The 21,842-nt window shown below is 38.8% G+C and overlaps 1 protein-coding gene across 1 annotated transcript; it reads right to left on the bottom strand.

Moving 5' to 3' along the window:
* Positions 1 to 422: 422 nt before the first annotated feature.
* LOC311242908 (TRPM8 channel-associated factor homolog) lies at positions 423 to 6,241 on the bottom strand (the record flags this gene model as incomplete). The annotated part of the gene is made up of 6 exons (XM_084331973.1): positions 423 to 1,616; positions 3,179 to 3,292; positions 4,332 to 4,555; positions 5,555 to 5,785; positions 5,910 to 6,123; positions 6,227 to 6,241. The coding sequence occupies 6 exons, from the start codon at positions 6,239 to 6,241 to the stop codon at positions 1,371 to 1,373; spliced, it is 1,044 nt and encodes a 347-aa protein (XP_084188099.1). The 3' UTR covers positions 423 to 1,370.
* Between the last annotated feature and the right edge of the window lie 15,601 nt (positions 6,242 to 21,842).

The following is a 21,842-nucleotide window of genomic DNA, read 5'->3' as shown; positions in this document are numbered from 1 at the left end:
TGATCACTTTCCCAACAGAAACTATATTAGAAGTGTGAGAATAAGTCTCTGTAATGATTCCCTCTTTGTAGAATCTTTCAAGAGGTTATTCAATCCAAACACACAATAGTATTTTGCAATTCCTTTATTTTTATTTAGCAAGAAAAATACCAAGAAAAATACCACAAACAACCAAGAAATTCACATTAAAATTGTACTTTGATCTCATTTGAATTGTAATGTTTTAATTAGGGCTGTCAGTTTATCGCGTTAATTAGATTAATTAATTACACAGCAAATAATCGCGGTATGAAAATTAACAATATTTTCTTTGTATCTCATTCATTCCATAAGCATGTAGAATACACATTTACAGTTTTTTTTAATATGGTCCATTTGCATGTTCTTGGTATCTGATTCTAGGGACATCTATGAATCTCAGGGAATGTATTCCCAGTGTCAGAAATACTGTGGGCTAGATCCACAAAGAATGGATTGCACGGTGCAAGTTGCACCCTTACTTACAATTCATTATGAATTGAAAATGGGGGACCCTGATGTAAACAAGACGAAAGTCTTTCTTTGGTCTGCATTCCCTTAACAATTGTGTGTATTGAGCCGTACTGTATTGTACCCATTCTGCAATCTGTTAATAACATTTTCATTCAATCAATCAATCTGCGCGGTGATTGATTGAATGAACATTTTATTTTGAGTAAATTGTAATGAACCAAATGAGAATATCAATACATTTTTTTTTATCTTTGACTGTGAATAACACCATGCTCAAATTGACCAGACCTGAAAAATCTAAGCAAATTAATAGATGGAAGATGATTAAACAGAAGGTTTTGTAGATACAGTACTGAATTCTGCCATCTGGACACATGCAATTTGAAATATGATTATAGAATTTAGAATATGAGGCATAAAATGGTAATGCGATTAAAATGCGATTAATTAGATTAATTAATTACAAATCCTGTAATTAATTAGATTAATTTTTTTAATCGCCTGACAGCACTAGTTTTAATAAATGGCACCATTACCAGGTGTATTCTTTTGTGAGATAAAAAATTATTTAAACTTATGAAAAATGGGTAAAGAAAAACGATTTCAAAGTTACTGTATGTAATTGCATAGAAAGCCAAAGAAAAAGGCCAATATGATTATCTATCGCGCATTTAATGCCTGTTTTATACCCTGTAATAAAATGTAATATGAATGTGAACATGCAGTTACCCTATAGGTGGCATATATATCTCACACAGTTAGTGGTTACAGATTCCCCATCAACCCTGTCCCACTTGGATCCCCTGGGATGAATTTGCTAAAAGCCCAGTGTTGTCTCTACCGTATATACTGTATATCTATCTCTTGTCTCTCTTCCTTCATCCATACTGGACCATGGGGTGGTCCACCCAGGCAGGCAGGCTGGACAGGTCCTCCTCAGTAGCTGGCTCTATAGGCCAGCCCCAGGCCTTCAAGAAGTCCACCAGGTTCCTCCCTACAGCCTTGGAGAAGACCTCTGCGTACAGGTTCATCTTGCCTTTGTTGTTGTTGGGGATGTCACGTGTCATATTGCGGTAAGCAGCAAACACCTTCTTAAAGGACCTCCAGCCAAACTCCTCCTTGAGCTGTGAAGGGGGGGGGGGGGAAGAGAGATAGACTTGTAAGAGGTATTGTTAACTATTATTGTTGTTGACAAAGTTTACACATAAATACATTATATTATTGTTGTGAAAAGGTTAAATTACCACCCCTATCAAAACCACCACTACTACTACTACTACTACTACTACTACTACTACTACTACTACTACTACTACTACTACTACTACTACTACTACTACTACTACTACTACTACTACTACTACTACTACTCTACTACAACTACTACTACTAATACAACTACTACTATCACTACGAATACAACAACAACAACTACTACAGTACTACTACTACTACTACTACTACTACTACTACTACTACTACTACTACTACTAATACAACTACTACTATCACTACGAATACAACAACAACAACTACTACTACAGTACTACTACTACTACTACTACTACTACTACTACTACTACTACTACTACTACTACTACTACTACTACTACTACTACTACTACTACTATTACTACTACTACTACTATTACTACTATTACTAATACAACTATTACTACTACTAATAATAATACTAATACTAATACAATATGACTTATACCACTGCTACTACTAACAATCCACTAATCTAAAAATAATGTAATTGTCCAGTCCTGTTGTGTTTGTTGGTCTATATTGACTAAGGTTTTTGGTGGTGGGCCTAATATCATATAAGCCACTTTCCTCTTCTTGCTCTGGTGGGTTGGGTTGAGTGGAGGACGTTAACACCAAGATGTCTAATAGAAGGACAACTCCCTGTGACTGTAAACTAAACTGCATACGGACCATCTTGATATGATATGATATTTGCATTTATAATGTGCCCCCCAGCCAATTTTTACATCAGTCCGTTGGTGCTGTTCATTTAGTGTTTATTTGTATAAAGTAAAGTCTATGTGGTGTCAACGTCTATTTTAATATATCTGACCCCTTTCTGGACACTGTGGCTTTGCCTAGTTGAGATTGAAGCCTGTTTGGCCGGGACACCGTAGTCACCAGCTTGCTTGAGTTTAAACAGAAAATCAAAAAGAAGGTCCTGGTTGTAAAGGTAGATCTGACCCATACCGTTAAAGATAGGTCTGACCCATACCATTAAAGATAGGTCTGACCCATACCATTAAAGATAGGTCTGACCCATACTGTTAAAGGTCCATTCCTGGTTCTTTAGTTTAAAGAAATAGTTCTGATCGGTAGAACGCTCGCCCTATTTCCTACTCACCAATGTTGTCGATGGTAGAATTCTTTCCCAGCACGATCCATGCTCATACAAGTTCTGACTAGTTAGCCAAACTAATGCAAAGTCAATGGGGTCAAGCTGATTGAAGCTAACTGAAATGTACTGCACAATGCACACACAAAGTAGAGTTCAGTGAGCTCCAGTCCGCTTGTACAGACAGAAGCTTGACCCCATCGACATAATCAATAGTATACAGCTAGATTAAAAAGATCTGAACTATCCCTCTAACCATAGAACTAAGCCTACTTTCTCTTCCCCTTCAGAAGGTACAGTAGGACAACTTTTGATCACCTGCAGGTAGGTCTCCAGGGCCGTCCACACACTCCAGCTGGCCAGGTTCCTGCCTCCCTTCACATACTTCTCGGTTCGTTTCTTCCTCTGCTCCGGCTTCAACTGTTCATGTGCCTGTGTTGCACACATCACATTCACCACGTGTAACATGGATAAAGACAGAGTGAGTATGTCTCTTGATGCTATTGACCTATCTCAAACCCTGTCCTCTTGATCCTGGTGTGAATGGGGGCAAACGACAATAGCTGGCAGAGTAGACAAGAATAAGCAAGGGTCAGGGGTCAATAACAACCATACTGACTTTAGCTGGTAGAGCTAGTAGAGCTAGTAGACAAGAATAAGGAAGGGTCAATACCTATTGTGAATAAACATGGGTCAAGGGTCAACACCTACTGTGAATAAACATGGGTCAGGGTGCAACACCTACTGTTGTCTTACCTAAAAAGGTTATAACCTAAAAGGTGGTTGCAGGGCTGACTACTTCTAGACAGAATAAACACATGAGTTTATTAATCTCAGCCACTAGTTATAACTTATATACTGTAGTATCTAGTATAGAAATGGTCAGTAAGAGTTTCTATCCATTACAAAAGGTGTCCCCCAGGGATAAATTATGGGTGCTGTCTCATTTATATGAATAACATTGTCTCATCTCTGAAAGGGTTTCAAGTTCATTGTTATGCAAATTGCACTGTTATATGTTGTATTGCCGATTCTGTGAAACTAGCCACTGGGAAGCTGCAACCCATTTGTCTCAAATTGATGCTAAATGCTAGTCAAATAAAATGTACGTTGTTCTCTAGAGCCAGAGTGAATTGAATGAATGGTGTTGCTCACTCCGCATAGACTGAAAACACCACTTTAAAATACAAAAGATTTGTATCTCAGAAATGGCTATATGCATTTAAAAGGTCACGCAGGTCTATCGGAAACAGAAGTAGAACATGATCTGAAAACCCCATTGAACCCCATTTTCATGTGGTATGAAACCAGACTAGAGGCTATTAACTGTATTCCAGACTGTTTTCATGTGGTATGATACCAAACTAGATGCTATTAACTGTATTCCAGACTGTTTTCATGTGGTATGATTCTAAACTAGAGGATATTAACTGTATTCCAGACTGTTTTCAGTTGGACAGCTTTACTCCACCTTTGCACCGTGGATCCCCAGCACCTCTTCATTCACATACACAGACCACAGGTTGCATGTGGCATCTGTGGTGTTTGGTTTGAACTCCCAGCAGTCTCTCTGTTGGTTGTGTCCGAGCTCATGGTAGAAGCCCCATTGGCCAGAGCGCTGGGTCGTCTCAAAGTCGACCAGCTCATTGGCTATGGTGGAATGCATCATAATAGGGTAGCCTGCATGCAGCCAACCTGGTAGGAGTTAATGAGAGAGAGAGAGAGAGAGAGAGAGAGAGAGAGAGAGAGAGAGAGAGAGAGAGAGAGAGAGAGAGAGAGAGAGAGAGAGAGAAAATATGGTTACAAGTGGACCTCAACTTGATCTGTTCAAACCAGATCAAAGTTATCTGAATATTGGAGTGAGCTCATTTTAAAAAACAACATATATTATTTTCAGATCTGAATGCATCAGACATTTACGCAGTTTGGAAGAGATGAGACTATGACACGATTCAAAAGAAACATGACCGTAGAAAGCTTTGAGTGGTAACATTACTTAATATTACCAGAGATTCCATTAGTAACATGTTATATTACATGTTTGCTACTCATTCTATGTCTGCACTTTATGCATTGCTTTTATTTTGCACGGTTCCCAGTACAAGGGGCCTCAGACCCTGGAGTGGGAGGGACCTGTGCAGGAAGCCCTCTTGGGGTTGGAAATCTTAACATCTATCACAATCCTTTTTATAGACTTTAATATTACAATATTTTCTCAATTTTATTTTCTCTGAATATCTTATGACTTTTCATTTAATGAATATTTGAATAATGTCAATTCTCTGCTCATTTTATGCCTGTCTATAATTGTGGCAACTATGTCTATTTTGTGTCTACATCACTCCTGCGAAGCACTTTGGGCTGCAATTCATGTATGAAAGGTGCTATATAAATAAAATGTATTATTGTTATAATTATTACATTTCCACAGTATGTAATCCTCTAAATGAATTATAGTTTTTTGCAGTTGGCAGCCTAAAATTAATGGATACAGAATGGCAGCAATGCTTTGATTCCCCATTGACTAGCATTGCTAACAAAGCTACCGCTTTGTTTGTCGCACATTTTTCAGAAACTAAAACTCTGCTGTGAAAACGTTGTGGGGCGTACATCACTACTTTTACACATGAGGATATAGTACTATTATCTTTTCAGATATCACCAAGCCCTGGAGGGACAAGAATGAAGACTCACCATGGGAGATTTGGACATCTGCAACAATGCGTTCTTTGCGCCGGAACTTATGGGCTGCCAGGTCATAGACGGCCTTCATGACGTCGTCCCAAAGTGACGCAAGCTGATCAGGATGATCCAGACCCCGGACTTCTTTTGAAGGCAAGGTAAGGACGACATTCTCAAACTCTAGCTCCGCCCAGGGGGAGGGGGCTGTACGCAGCGACAACCAATCAGCTGGTGTTGTCACACCTGGAGAAAGAGAGGCGGTCAAGGTCTCAGCAATAATTCATCTCTATTCTGATGATACCAGAGCTCCAGTACCAGTACACAGTCTTCACCCAACACATACACCCGCATGCATACACCCACTCACCAGACTTGTAGTATGGTGCACGTACGGCCTTCTCCACCATGACCTCTGACCCCTCCACCTGTGTTCTGGGTGGAGCCACCAGGTAGATAAGGCCGCCCCACATGTTTGACACCTGCACCTTTTCCGCATTGACAGGAAAACGCTCAGTGACAGTCTCTGCCCTCTTCAGCTCTTCCTTCTCCTGAAGATTGTCACTCTGACAGCCAATCTGGACCTGAGCAACACACAGAGTGAACTACGTTACTTTGTGAGTTGTGACATTTCCCAGAATGATGGAGGTGTCCTTGATGCCTGGAAGCTCAAAACAGAGTAATCACACTAATCAGAGTCATCAGTTCCACAAAGGCCGCCAGTAAAACAAGCTCTTAGGATATAAGATACAGCAGGGAATGTGAAGACATTGTGGTGGATCTGGACTTGTCAATTATATCATAGGTTTAAACAATTTAGTACAATGTACATACATAGTTAAATGAGCTTTGGCTGAGAGGAGTGCTCTCATTGTGCAGGAGATACACTGAGGAAGAGAAGGAGACAATGGGTCTCATTCTCCAACGGATTTACGACAAAAAATGTGCTCTTAGGGCCATTTGAGACATATTAGGACCGGTTGTGGGATTCCCCACAAGATTGGATTCGGCCGTGACTAAGAGCAGGTTTTACGAGTGTTGAGGAGCACACTTAAACACAGCCATCAGATGCACAAACACACCATTGCTTAATTGTAGATACACCAATCAGGTTTAAGCACTATACAAATGCAGCAGGTGAGTTCACCTGTCTTCAACCAAAATGGAAGGAGAGTGAAGTACTGTACACAGAGAACGTGAAAATATACAATACATTCACCAAACACTACACAAGACAACCAATGATGCAGACTGATGAAAATATAAATGTTCTCTCCATATACCCAAATCAGTCAACATGGAGAATCACAACAAAAATTTCTCTTGCCAGATCCAGCTAGGCAAAGAGATAATGTCTAGTATTTTCTGTACTCTATTTAAAAAATTTCTATTTTTGTTTTTATTTTACTGTAATTTTAACCTGTACTGGATACAGTATTTTATGTTTGTCTGATATTTGCTGAGCTTACAGTGTTATGCACACACTGTAGTAGCATGAAAATTGGGTATATGGAGAGAATTCTTTTTTTCATCAGTCTGCATCATTGATTTGGGTATATGGAGATAAATAAATTATATTTTCATCAGTCTACAGCATTGGTCTTGTGTAGTGTTTGGTGAATTTATTGTATATTCGCACATTCTCTGTGTACTTCACTTACAGTACTCTAATCACTGAGAAGTAGAATTGCTAATTGTGTTTTAGGTTAAGCACAGCAGTGTGTAACTGGTTCAAACAGAATTCAGTCATATGAAACGTGTTTCATATGGTAACAAAATTTAGTTTTTATAAATTAGTGTATAGTTTGTGTTTAATTTAGCAAAGGATCTGAGGTGTTCTGATAATTGTGTGTGTGGTTGTGCTAATTGTGTGTAGTGTTTTGAAACACCGGGCCCTGTTTTCAAAATCGTGCTTAAGCAATCGAAAGAAAACTGTATTGTGTGTTTCATTATATACATATGTTTCAGTCTTCTCATAATTTTTTTTTGATTTTTGGGTCTTTTCCTGCCTTTGGTCCGCTTTGCATTCACATCTCAAATGAACCACAGCAGGGTTCACTTGCAAGAGTGAATGAGCTTTCACACCACCCCAAACCAACCGGACTATCCGAGGAAATGAACCAGGGTTCGATTAAAGCTTATTATAGTTTATCACAGTATCATGAGCATGTCTTTGTCAGTGGACACTGGACATGGGTATGGATGGCTCCAGGTGCTGCTGCGTTAAAGTGCACATCTTCAATACCTATCTGTACTATTTAAAAGCACAGTGCAGGACACACTCAAAGGTTATCGCACCTCAGAGATGGCAGTGGACATGTATGACAGGACAAGTTAGTGATATCTAAGCTTTTTTAGGTGAAACCATGTCACTCCCATGTCATGTTCCAGATTGACAAGAATTGTTTACTATTTGTATGTAAAATAATGACTTGCATGGAGGAAAGCAGTCCGATGACATCATTATCTCAGGCAGAAGTTCATTGATAAGCAGAATGTGGGCAGGTACAGTATCTCTGGTCAGCAGGGCTGCATGGTGTCCACACTTAATGCTGCCTAATGTATAGTATCTTCTTATAGTGAACCAACCCTGTACTGTTCTACTCCTATTGTCATTAGCTTCTATGACCTCCTGTCAGCCAATCTAATAACTTGTAGATGTAGATAAGGGCTATGCCATAGCATGCAGACTGTAATTTGAGCCTGTAACTGACCGCCAAGGGTAAAGATGCCTATCATCTTTATTGTCAGTAAGCTTTGATTTGCGTTGGTCTAGATGATCAACTTCTCTGTATTGGCTCAGAATACTGAGCTCTCTATTTAACAAAAGAATATTTCGGAGCCACTTGTGCATTTCATTTCGTGTCCACATGGGGGCAGAGCTCGTCTTTCCTATAGTATAAAGGTCACAGCATGCTGTGTGACCAAGGCGGAAGTAACTCAGAGACAACGACGGAGCAGGCAGCGAATTATGTATAATAGAATAACCTTAATCCAGTAAATAACTCCCCTTGGTAAAGCGGAATAAGGTATGTCGAACACTCAAATGTATTATTATTATTACTGTTGTTGAAGAGGTCTATATTTATGTGTAACTGCCAAACATTTATAAACATGTAAAGTGGTGCGCTCACTGAGTAGCTTCTAATCAAAGGCACCTGCTGCCGGACAAGTAACGTTATTATTGATCATTGTTTTTCCCTGAGTGCCTTTGTTATGGAAGACGAGTTCACCCTTAATATCTTTGTATGCAATTGTTTGTTTGAACACGTTGGGTGAACAACATGTGAACAATATTGAACTGTGAACTATGTAACTAATTGTATGTTTGTGTTTGACTGTCCTATGCAGTTTTCACGGTGCAAACGGGGTGCAAACGGAGCAAATGATGCAACCGTCAAGGTGCAAACGGAGCAAAAGATGCAACCGTCACTACCTGTACAAACACGGTGCAACGACAAGCTACCAAAGAAAAGCTACAGTACTGCTAAGCTGAAATGCAAAAGAGAAAATAAATAAAAGCATCTGTACGAAACATAACCGCATCTTTATTTCAACACCAAGCCGGGGGGCAGTTACAGAGCCCTTTGACCCCTATGCAAATTACTGCCTGGAACAGACTGTTTAAGTGGGCCTTTAACACTTTCCGTGCCAGCCGTGCCAGTCCTAGATACCCCGTTGAGTGCCAACGCTCTATTCAATGACAGAGCGCTCACATTTGTGAACGCATAAACTATATCTTAAATTATGGCTATGTATCTAATACGACCGTCGCTTATCAATGACTTGTTTGCAGTCAACATTGTCGAAACGGATTGTTTTTTAATCGGTTCATTTCCGTTTTATACCATTTTGAAAAACGCTAGTTTTTTTTAAAGTTTCAGAACAAAATAAAGATTCCACATGAATCACCCTTTACTGGAATACACAAAACACGTTGTCATTTTTTGGCCTATTTATGAATCGTTTTCAAATAAACGCTAGATTATCGATAGTATATGTGTACTTATGCACGCTATAGAAGCGGGCTGAAAAATCGATTATCTTATTTCCTGATCGCACACACACACACACACACACATACACACATACCGGACACGTTGATATATCTGTGAAAATAGCTCTGATTATCCCAAGACTGGTTAAATAGATTCCTTACCTCAGATCAGATGTTCTCCAAAAAGATTATTCCAATTCCTGATCGCCATTCCAAATATCGATCGCGTTTATTGATCCAACACTGGGTGGTCAAAACACATAATATTCTCCGCTGTTCTGATGGTGGGCGATGACTGCAGTAGGCTCGGATTACATGCCTGTAAAATGTGGAATCCGGACTTTCTTTTCCCCATGCGTTTTCATTCAGTCCAATCCAAAGGATGCATTACCATCCGGGAGACGATAGGGGGCGGTATTTTCCCAATTCGAGCTCAGAGAGAGTTCCAGTGGTAACGTGAGGCTAGATTGATGAAATATTAATGGAAATTGCTAATAAAAAAAATAACGATTAAACGACGAGATTTCTCATCGCTGGCACTCAACGGTTGGCATGAACTAACGAGATTTCTCGTCGCTGGCACTGAAAGTGTTAAAGAGATTGATAAGATGTAACTTTGATTCTCCATATTTGCCTTTTTCGTTGCAATAGCTAAAGAGCTGAATGTCCTGTAACCTTTTTCCTGACCTCATTTTATGGTGGTTTTAAGTTTTCTTAGACTTTCAATAAAATACTTTGGCAGATCTCACCCCCCTCTCATGGATATGTGAAGGCTGGGAGATACTTTTGCCACGGAAGGAGTAGAGTCAATTAGGTAGCTGATTAGTACTGATAGAACACACCTGCGCATCATTAGTCGACCCACATCTCATATGCACACGCCCAGACCCACACACTACAAAGCCACTAGGTTAGTTAGGAGTAAGTTGAGCGGAGGTGAGGTTGGAGTTGTTGTTTATTGAGAGAGATTCTAGTATTCGGAGTTGTGAAGGTGAGAGGTAGTGAGAGGAGAGGTGAGGGCGAGTAGGTATTCTTTGTGTACTGGACCCTGGACTGGCTGAGAAACCCCCTTGTGTACTGACCCTGGACCGGACGACTACCCTGAATAGTGAACAAACCTTTTTCTATCGGCAAGCCTGTTTTGTGTTTTTGTGCTTTTTCCCACTGGATTCTGCCCTGAATTCAATAAATACTTGTATTGATTGATATTGCTCTTGTGTGGACATTCGAATTTGTTTGTATTTGAACCGTGGCGAGTCTGAACCCCACCAGGCTCGTCACAATACATTAAAACGAATTAGTCATTATCAATCGTTTCAAGGTTACAATACTGTGAATAGGCCTATTCCAAAGGAGATTTAAATGTCTCTACATTTGAGATTTTCATAATTTGAATAGGCGAGATTGAAAACATAATGTTTATCACATTAATTAAGAGCCAGTGGTGGGGCCCAATGTGATTTCCTTATTCCCTGGCCAAGATCCAAATGATTTTAGATTCATTCTAATCTGGTTCAACTGAACATTTAATAATACAGTGAATCAGAAATAGAAGATCAAGAAATAGAAGATGTGTAAGATATATCAACACAATATATCACGTTTCTTTAAGATTAACTTTTATTTTGAAATGAACAGCTTTGGTGACTTAACATTAGACAGTGGAGCATAAGCACAAGGATGTCCCTGAGAGTGAGTGGCTGTTGCTGTGAAGAGCAATCATGCGATCTTCTTGCTGATTCTCTTTGAAGAAACACGGTCCTCTCCATGGCTTGTGTAGTTCTAGAAGTCACAAGAGAAATACTTGGTAGTGTTTGATAACAAGTGAAACGCAACATACGCCGAATATTCATAGTATTCTCATGCCGTGTTTTTATTTTGATTGATTTGATTTTATTTGATTTTATTAAGGATCCCTATTAGCAGGTGCCATAGCAACCAGCTAGTCCTCCTGGGGTCCACACACACAAAAACATACAAAAACAATTATTATTGCAAAAACTAAATTATTAAAAGTCAGTACACGCAATGCATAATGAAACTAACGATTAAGATAGCTAAAATTACATTACAGTGTAAAACAAAAATTCTTTACAGTGTTAAAAACAATTTAAGATTCTTTTTAAAAGTGAATCTACTGTAAATGCAGCAGAGGTTTTGAGGCAGGTTATTCCAAAGAGTTAATGCTCTAAAAATAAAATATCTCCTTAAAGCGTTGGTTTTAGGACCTGGCAATTCAAGCTGCCCACTACTGGAACCTCTTGTGTAATGCTCATGCACAGTATTACTAAAAACAATCAGATTTTCATGCATCGCCTACGTGTCATTGTAGCGCTTGTTGTCACACTCACCTCTATGAGTTCCTCTCCACGAACTTGAGCAGTGTACAAGTACAAGGGGAAGTCCACGATGAGTTTACTCCCAACCATGCGGGCAGTTTCCTGAGAGAGACATGAACAGTAACAGTCACAAATGTGTCTACTATAATTTGAGTTATTATTTAGTTGCAGTGCCATGTTTTGGTCACTAAGTGGCGCCGTATGAGCCGTAAGACCAGACATTGTACAGTCATAGGCCTAACCATATGTTATGATAATAAATGGGTGTGTACTAAATCCCAAAAGGGACAACGTCTGATTAGCTACTTGCTAAACTAAGCTATCCTGGTTATTTAATGCTGACAAGTTGACGTCACACAGCCAGACACATTTACAATCTTTGATACAATTGATCAGGGTTGGAATCAATTCCCTTTCAATTCAATCAAGTCAGAATTTAAAAAGAAATTGGCATTTACTTGCTGATGGCAGAACATCCAATATCAAGTACTTGTGTTGTATATGCACCGTTTCATGCAAAACCTTTACAATATTTGACTTTGGATGAAAATTTATATCTTCCTGAAATGAAATGAATTGAATTGAGTGAATTGATCCCAACCCTGCAATCTACTGTCACTGATCACTGTTTAAAAATTGCACAGTGTTGAGCACAGTGGTTAAAGGAACACACCAACATTTTGGGAAATTAGCTTATCGTCTTCTCCTGAGAGAGACAATAAGATAGATACCAGTTTCCTCTCTGTGCGTTCAGTAGAAAGCTATCTGGCTGCATGTTAGCCTAGCTTAGCACTATGAATGGAAGTGGACAGTGCCGGTTAGCCTGTCCGCTTCCATTCATTGTGCTAAGCTAGGCTAACGTTCAGCCAGATAGCTTTCTACTGAACGCACAGAGGAAACTGGTATCTATCTTCTTGTCTCTCTCCGGAGAAGACGGTAAGCTAATTTCCCAAAAATGTTGGCGTGTTCCTTTAATACTCAAGCAATGTAAGCAGGAGCCAATGAATGCTTTCTCACCTTAAACTGCACACCAGTGGGTGACACCATCTCACACTCCTTGTTTACGGTGAACTTCCAGGTCCATATGAAGGTGTTACTGAACATTTGCTTCATGAACTTGAAGTCATCTCCACTCTGAACTATTTCAGTCATGGTCGTTGTATGAAACTGACCAGAAATTGTGCCACCTATGAGACATCAAATGTATTGAATAGATGAAATAAAAACAAACAAAAGAAAATAATAATGGCATCATATAAACAAACAAACCAGACCAAAAAATAAGTAGCTGAAATTACGCTGGAAAAGATGGCATACAAGGAAATTATTTGCTGACTGAAGAAACGTGAAGTTAAAACAGGAGAGTCTGGTAGTTTGGTTCATTACTTACCGATAGACTTGTAGAATTCTTGGGAATTCTCCTCTGTCACCGTCTCATATTTCCCAGTGAAATCCATGGTTGTGAACAAGTAGCAATGAAGTGTATGACTGAGAAGATCGGTGCTACTAAAGACTATGAACTAACACAGTGATGATCCTTTTATACAACCTGCACACAAATCAATGCCAATAAATCTTTCCCTAAACTAACTGCTATTGAAATACTCCAATATCTAGTGATGGCCCTGAATTTTAATACATTTTCATATTTGCGCCAGTTGGTGATTTGAAATTGGTTGTTTTGCCTGAGCTGATCAAGTTTGTAATTCAAATAAAACCAAGTAGAGGTGAAAGATCTGAATGTCTGCTTTTATTTCACGTGGCTTTTTTACTTTCAACATATGGTGAACTATCTTCTACATTGAAATACATAGAATTGTCTTTAAATTGTACTGTAAAGCAGTTATTTACATTGCTATGGCAACGGGTGCAGTTCCGCTGGACTATTTGGCTGAAATTTGTACAATACAATTAATACAATTATTTTAAATCAATATTTCATGTCAACTGATCAATGTATTTGGTAGTTATCTGCGTAATATGCAGGGTAATGTAGAGCTTGTCGCTCATTATTGCAAAATAAACCCTTTCAGGTGATTATAAACACCAGGGACTTGAATCACCCTGTTGGGATTTACTTTGCATTAATTACACTGTACATTATCCCTTACATATGAATTAACACTACATTATCCCTTACATATGAATTATCACATTATCCCATACATCTGAATTATCACTACATTATTTCTTACATAGGAATTATCACTACATTATCCCTTACATCTGAATTATCACAACATTATCCCTTACATATATGCATTTTCACTACATTATCCCTTACATATGAATTATCACTTAATTTCCCCTTACATCTGAATTATACTACATTATCCCTTACATATGAATTATCACTACATTATCAATGTAAAGCAAATAATACAGCTCTTTATTTTAACAGTTTTTGGACAACAATGGGGTTCTATGACTTTTGGATATGAGCTATAACCTGGTGTTGGCTATATGGACCATACTTACATTACATTTACATTTTACATTTTGTCATTTAGCTGACGCTTTTATCCAACAGGTCAGCAGGAAAGGTACAACTCTTTCAGCTGAGTAACAATGTTCGCCAAACAGTGTTGAAACTTGGGTGCTACAGTCTTGAGTGCATATATAAAGACATATAGTATAGCCACCATAGATAGATACTTTATTAATCCCCTTGGGGAAATTCAGGAAATTCAGGAAATTAAGCTTGACTTAGATGTGACATGTCCAAGTAAATCACATGTTCTTTTTCTTGTTGTCTTCATATCAATCTTGTGACAGATACTACAAACATAAGCATAAGCATAAGCACACAAGGATGCCCCTTATAGTGGCTGTTGTTGTGAAGAGCGATCATGCAATCTTCTTGCTGACTCTCCTTGCAGTAACACGTTCCTCTCCATGGATTGTATAGGTATAAAAGTCATGAGAGAAATACTTGGTAGTGTTTGATGACAAGTGAAATGCAACATACACAGAATATTCATAGTATTTTCATGACATGTGTCATGCATTGCCTTCCTGATGAATTGAAAATGGGGGACCCTGATGTAAACAAGACGAAAGTCTTTCTCTGGTCTGCATCCCCTTAACAATTGTGTGTATTGAGCTGTACTGTATTGTACCCATTCTGCAATCTGTTAATAAAGTTTTCAATCAATCAATTAAACCAATATGGCACAATGCCATCAACACAGCTCATTGGCCATGATCATTTTAACAATCACTTGCTATTTGATTACAATTGCCTGTTGCTTGTATACCAAGATATATGCAATGACAATGTAATAGAATATTATGTGAATACAAATGATTATCAACATCACCCTCTCTTTTCATGACCAAAGTAAAGGTTGCTTTGCACCTCCCTTAACTCATTGACCACCGGGAATTAGTCGGGCCCCGTTCTAGCTCTGCCATGCTTTAAAGCAGGGGTAGGCAACCCTAGGCACGCGTGCCTGGGCAGGCGGGGGCATTTTCATAGGCACAGGTGGCAGCATTAAAAAAAATAAATAAATAAAATTATATATATATTTTTTTTGATGAAATATTATAGTGAAATATTTTGCACTGTTTTCGCATTTATCTTGTTGAAATCCTCCCACAGGTTCTTTTTACTACCACATATTTAATTGAGACCCTTTATTTGTTTATTATTTCAATTTAGCTGGAAATACATTGCTACATCATTCAGTAACATTTGCAGAGCCTTATAACAAAAACATTATTACGGTCACCATTGTGACCAGTGGGATTAATCAACAAATTTGATTATTTATTTGTCTATTTCATTGAACATTGCACATGTTAAAAGCAATTTTTTTACTCAAAATGTGAGTATTACCAAGTCAACTTGTGTTCTTAAAACAATGACAATAAACATAGTTTTATTAGGTTGAAATAATGTGGTTGTGTACTTATTTTTCTGTTAACTTGTTATGGATTGAAAACTGAAAACCTTAATGCACAGTAACTGAACTCAATATTTTTAAGTTCTGGTAACTTATTATTATTATTTTTTACAGTGTAGTCTTGCGATCAATCAGAACTTATTTACACGATATACCTCACATTCACCCTCCATTCACATCCTGGTGTTCTCCTGGTGTTCTCCATTAGGCCTGTAGGTGGAGCTATGACATCACACGTACAGTATGTGTGATGTGTCCAAAAATGAATGGGCAAATGTGAGTGAAATGGTCGCACTGTATAGAGCTGTTTGTCTGCATTGCATTCCCCCCCCCCAACTCAGATTTAGGGTTGATACAACCATCATAATAATATTGTTAATAATAACAATAACAATAATGATGTAATAATGTAAAAATTATCATTAAAAATACCTGATTATGAGAAAAAAAAATTACGATGCATGGAATATTGTTGAGGCACACTAGTTACAACTATATTTCAAACAGGCACTCCATGTCAAAAAGGTTGCTAACCCCTGCTTTAAAGGATAGGAGTGCATCACCTTGTTTGTAGAGCTATAACCGTATTCTATTTTATAGCTATGGATACAATACTATGGCCCATTTGACATCACCTATCTATCGTTCAATATGTGAAAAAGAATGAATTTCTTCATCCATACGTTCCCGTGTTATACCATGGTGAATATAAGTATGGTTATAGCGTGGTCTGGGGTAATTCCCGAAGGGCTGAGTAATAGCCTTATACGTCAACCCTACTATAAGCGTTGCTGTTTCTTGCCTGTACACGCTTTTATTCCCAAATAAAATCTATATCATAGATATTATGTTTCATCATGAATGCATGAAAGGGGGGGGGGCAGTTTCTGATTATTTGATTGGCAGTAATGGCATTCGTATTGAACACTAAAAACACTTATCAGCCCGATCGGAATAAAAGCATTGCACGATCAAGCTAAAATTGACGTCAGATACAGATGAAGCCCTTAGAAATCAAGCATCTACTGCTACTCTACCACTACTCCACCACTCCACCTTTGTCCTTACCTGTAGAGGCAGAAACCGACTTGGTGGATTATATACTATTATATTATTATTATGTATATTATGTTATATATATATATGTTATATTATTATTATATATATATATATTATATTATGTATATATTGGAACCATGCACTGTTTGGACAATGTTTGGACACTAGGGGGCTCACCACCCAATATAGCCCACTAGGTGATTAGCCATGAGGCATGCACCTGCTGAGGACTTACTTTCAAACACTGTTATACTGTTGGAACCGAGCACGGAGCAACTGACAACTGTTCTGTCAAACCTTTAATTCATTATCACTTTTGTTGTGAAGGGCCAGATTAAAGCTGAGAATCTACATTTATTGTTTTATATACATTGTATATTATTTATATATACACGGTATATCCCTTTAAGCCTGCGTTCGAATCATAGTAATATTCGCTCTCCTTATTGGATAACGTCCGTAGGCGCCAGCCCGCAAGCCCCCAAAGTCAGGTTCAAAGACGAGCCCAGGCATGTCGTAACATGCCCGGAGACAGCGTATGGATTCGAGACAAGAACTGAGGTTTGGGACTAGATAATCACTTAAGTATATATACGGCGCAGGTGCGCACAGCAGCAGTTCGGTAACAGTGAAGTGAGCAGCAGTGCGTCTAACAGAGCGTTGAGAACCACGTGCGAATTGAATAGTAAAGTGTCAGAGTTTAATGCAGTAACGTCAAGTTCGACTTAGTTTAATGTGAAGTAAATAGTCGTTAATTTATTATATATCGTGCCAACCACAGTTCGTTCGTGTGTAGCATTACCCAGCGGTTCGTTCGTGTTAGCTAGTGGACCTTAGCCAGTGCGCGTGGACTAAATACCTTAGTACCAGCACACGAGGAGGCCTAGTCGGAGAACCTGCTGGACATGTGCACAGGAGAACCAGCGGCGGCGATTGCAGAACCATTACTGGTTGGATTATATTGATTGTGGAACGTGTTACCCGGAGAAGAGCATCGTTAATTTCCACTGTCGTTTGGGATTTAACCTCGTGAGGATTTACATTCGGGCTGGCCTCATGGACCGAGGCTAGCTGGCGAGCATTGGATTACAGTTATTGCTTTTGTTGCTGATCGTTGGATTTACAAGGACTGGCTTCTGTACGTGAATCCCCTTATTCTTCATTGAATCAGACTGAGTATCCGAACATTCCTCTATCCTCCAGACCTTACAACTCTGGGAGGAACCCAGTGTCTCCAGGCGGTACCAGCGTTGCCCTTTATAATTGCTATTATACGCCAGGTGGCGTCAGCCTAGTACCCATCGTAGGAATCATTCTATTCCCAGTGACTTATGCTACTGACTGACTTTATGCATATTCTTCGCCATACAAGCGCAACCTTAATTCTCATTCTGTAACCTAATGTTGCATAATAATAAAATACCCTCAAATACTATTTCTTTGTCAATGCCGTGTTATTATGAGTGTCCACCATATCTATTCGATGTACTGTCTGGCCAGTAATTAAAGTACATACCTAGCAGTGGTTTAATCTATCACAATCTTTAATACAGTCAGGGTTTTGTAACCCCTCAGTTACAACTTTCATTTGGACAACAATAAACCCTGTACACCGTAAGAGAAGCAACTGTGGACATTCAACTAATTTAACATCAACAACTTTGGTACAGTGTAAAAAGGCAATAGCGGGTGCATCGTGGACGACTGTCAGCACACAGGGGAATGACAGTCGGCCACTACATTACCTGTGATCGGGAGTATTCCAAAAATAATATTCCAATTGTTTGATCGCCATCTGGTACATCCGATGTCCATTTGATCCACAACATAACCCACCACAACATATGGATCGGGGATATTTGACGCGCTTCAATGGAACCGGGAGAACCGCTCCATTTGCCCGACAAGGAAAAGAGTCATTTGGCCATTTCACAGGCCAAGATACAAGGTTACAAAGGGTGCTCGATACCGCCGTCTAGCTGGATGCGGCCGGTATTGCACTTTGGCGATCTCAGACTCATTCCCTATGGTAACACCGAGGTCCCCGGATGAATAATGAATAAAGATATCGAAAAAAAGAAAAAACGATCAAATAACGTATATATACGTGGTTGACGTTCAACGGTTGTCGGCCAAACACGTATATAAACGTGCATGGCGCAGATTGAGTTAAGCATGGAAAAGGTCAATATAAAAGAGTCCTACTACACCAGCTCTGATGCCCGTTGGATGTGGCAAGGCTTGATGATTATTGATGATTATTGACTGCAAAGGAAAACATCCAACCAGGAGTTATCCTGCCATGATCCTGCATATTACATGGTATTGCACTTTGGCGATCTCAGACTCATTCCTATGGTAACACCGAGGTCCCCGGATGAATAATGAATAAAGATATCGAAAAGAATGAAAAACGATCAAATAACGTATATATACGTGGTTGACGTTCAATGGTTGTCAGCCAAACGCGTATATAAACGTGGATGGCGCAGATTGAGTTAAGCATGGAAAAGGTTAATATAAAAGAGTCCTACTACACCAGCTCTGATGCCCGTTGGATGTGGCAAGGCTTGATGATTATTGATGATTATTGACTGCAAAGGAAAACATCCAACCAGGAGTTATCCTGCCATGATCCTGCATATTACATGGCTACCTACCAAAGACATTGATCAGTTGAAATAAAAGCACATTCAGATATTTCCTTCTACCCAGTTTGATTTGAATTACAGCTCAGAGGCAAAACAACACATTTCAAATCACCAGCTGGCGCAGATTAATTCAAATTCAGGGCCATCGCTAGATATTGGAGTATTACACTAGCAGTTTTCATTCATTCAGTACTCTCCCTGTTAAATAGTTTAGGGAAGGTTTTATTCGCATTGATTCATGTGCAGGTTGGATAAAAGGATCATAACTGTTTTAGTTCTTGGAGCACCGATCTTCTCAGTCATACACAGGAGGGGACAGTGAGCAGTGGTTGTGGTGGAATCAGGAAAACTTTGTAGGGAAATATGTTGTTTGTAATTAGCTACCTAAACAACATGACACAAAGTAGATACATTAACTATTGAAAAAGCTACTATGCATTGAATGTCTACAAGACCCATAACAACTAGTGATCTCATTACTCTATTCTAATCTATTCCCAAGGCCTGCACTGTCTTTGGCCATGCAAAATTCCTTTAGTTTCGGCTGCAGCAAATTACTGGAACTCTCCAAAACTCCCTCAAACTTTTAGCTCTTCCATTATTCCATATGTTTAAGCAGAAGCTGCAACAGTCTATAGCTGTACCCTTCTCCTCTCTATATGTATATTGCTAGTAGTTATTTAGGCTGTTTTTAACTTCATTGTCTATACCTCTATGGATGTGTGTCTTGCGATTCATGCTTACTGTTTTTCTTTCCTCTTGCCAGGTCATCAGTGTAAATGAAAAGCTGTTCTCAATTGATCTTCCTGGTAAAATAAAGGTAAAATAAAAAGGAACTACTACCCAACTACTGCAAAATGTATAAACTAGTAATTGAAATATAACTACTCCCTAACACTGAAATATGACTCTTCACTCAGAGTACTGGTTACATATAACGGAACCTACTGTTTTCACTTGTAGAGACAATAACCTCTTCTAACGGAGCATGTATGTTCCACTAGATATCATGTAAAGGGCTGGTCAGTTTTTCTAATAGACTCATTAATAAACAAATTCACACAAACTCACAGATTGATGCAAATCTTTTATTTCAAACCAACTGATATGATGTGAAGCGGCACGGCATGGTGATTGATCATTATTACTGAAACTGTTTCAGCTCTCCAGTGGTAGATAATGGAGCGGGCCACTCAATTGTTGATCCTTTTACTGAATCTCTTCATAACTTGAGCATTTTCACCACGGAGAGTGTCGGTCTATTTTTAAAAGAGAGAGAGAGAGAGAGACATTCATTACCCAGTGGTCTGAAACAAATGTATAACCCTCACTCAAGTAAACCAGCTATGATCATGCACACACACACATACACACATACTGTATAAACACATGTGTGCACGCACCTCAATGAGCGTGTCCCCATCCACCTCAGCAGTATGTAAGTATATGCAGGGTATTCAATTTTGAGTTTCCCCTCGTCCAAAGTGACAGTGGTCTAAAGTGTATATAAAGAGTTATATTCAAAGTTCAGTAATACAGTATTATCAATATAGGATGGTATGGACTACTATAGATAAAAGATATATACACTCAAACAACCTGATTAATTTACCTTGAACTTCATGTCTTTGGAATCTGTCAGCTCACACTCCTTTCCGATGGTGAAGATGTTGGTCCATGTCCTTGTCGGTAGATATTTGACCATAGTGAATTCAGCAGCCTGCTTCATCTCCGTCTTCTCATTGCAGCCACGGTATTTGTCAATGAATTCCTGTGGAACCCCTTTGGGGAAATAATTGAGATATAATGTTTAAATATTACTGTATATAATGATATAATGATATACATTTTCATTCCTGTGTGGTCCTGTAGCTCAATGTGTATAGAGCAAGTGCTACCCATGCATAAAAGAAAAGAAAGTATGCAGAGACATTTATCTACCAAAGTAAGTAACACATTTTCTTTGCTCTGGAAATAATTTAAAGGAACTAGCTGAATATATTGTGTATGAAATGACAAAGCTAAATAAATGGTTTGATGTAAATAAGCTATCACTGAATCTGAAAAAAACTGAATTTATGAATTTTGGCAATCGAAAACTAGATGAAAATATAGTACTGACCATAGATGGAGTTGATATAGAGAGAGTTAATGAATTTCGTTTTCTTGGTGTGATTATGGATGATAAATTAACATGGAAATCTCACATAGCACACGTTAAAAAAAAGATGTCCAAGAGTATTTTTGTTATGAATAAAGTAAAGGAGGTGTTAGAGTATGAGGCAATGAGAACACTCTACTGTTCACTCATCTCACCTTATCTCAGTTATTGTGTTGACGTATGGGGGAATA

Source organism: Notolepis coatsorum, assembly GCF_963971535.1.
Source record: "Notolepis coatsorum genome assembly, chromosome: 16".
Taxonomy (NCBI): Eukaryota; Metazoa; Chordata; class Actinopteri; order Aulopiformes; family Paralepididae; genus Notolepis; species Notolepis coatsorum.
Note: the sequence above shows the minus strand (reverse complement) of the source record. Positions and strands in the feature narration are given on the sequence as shown.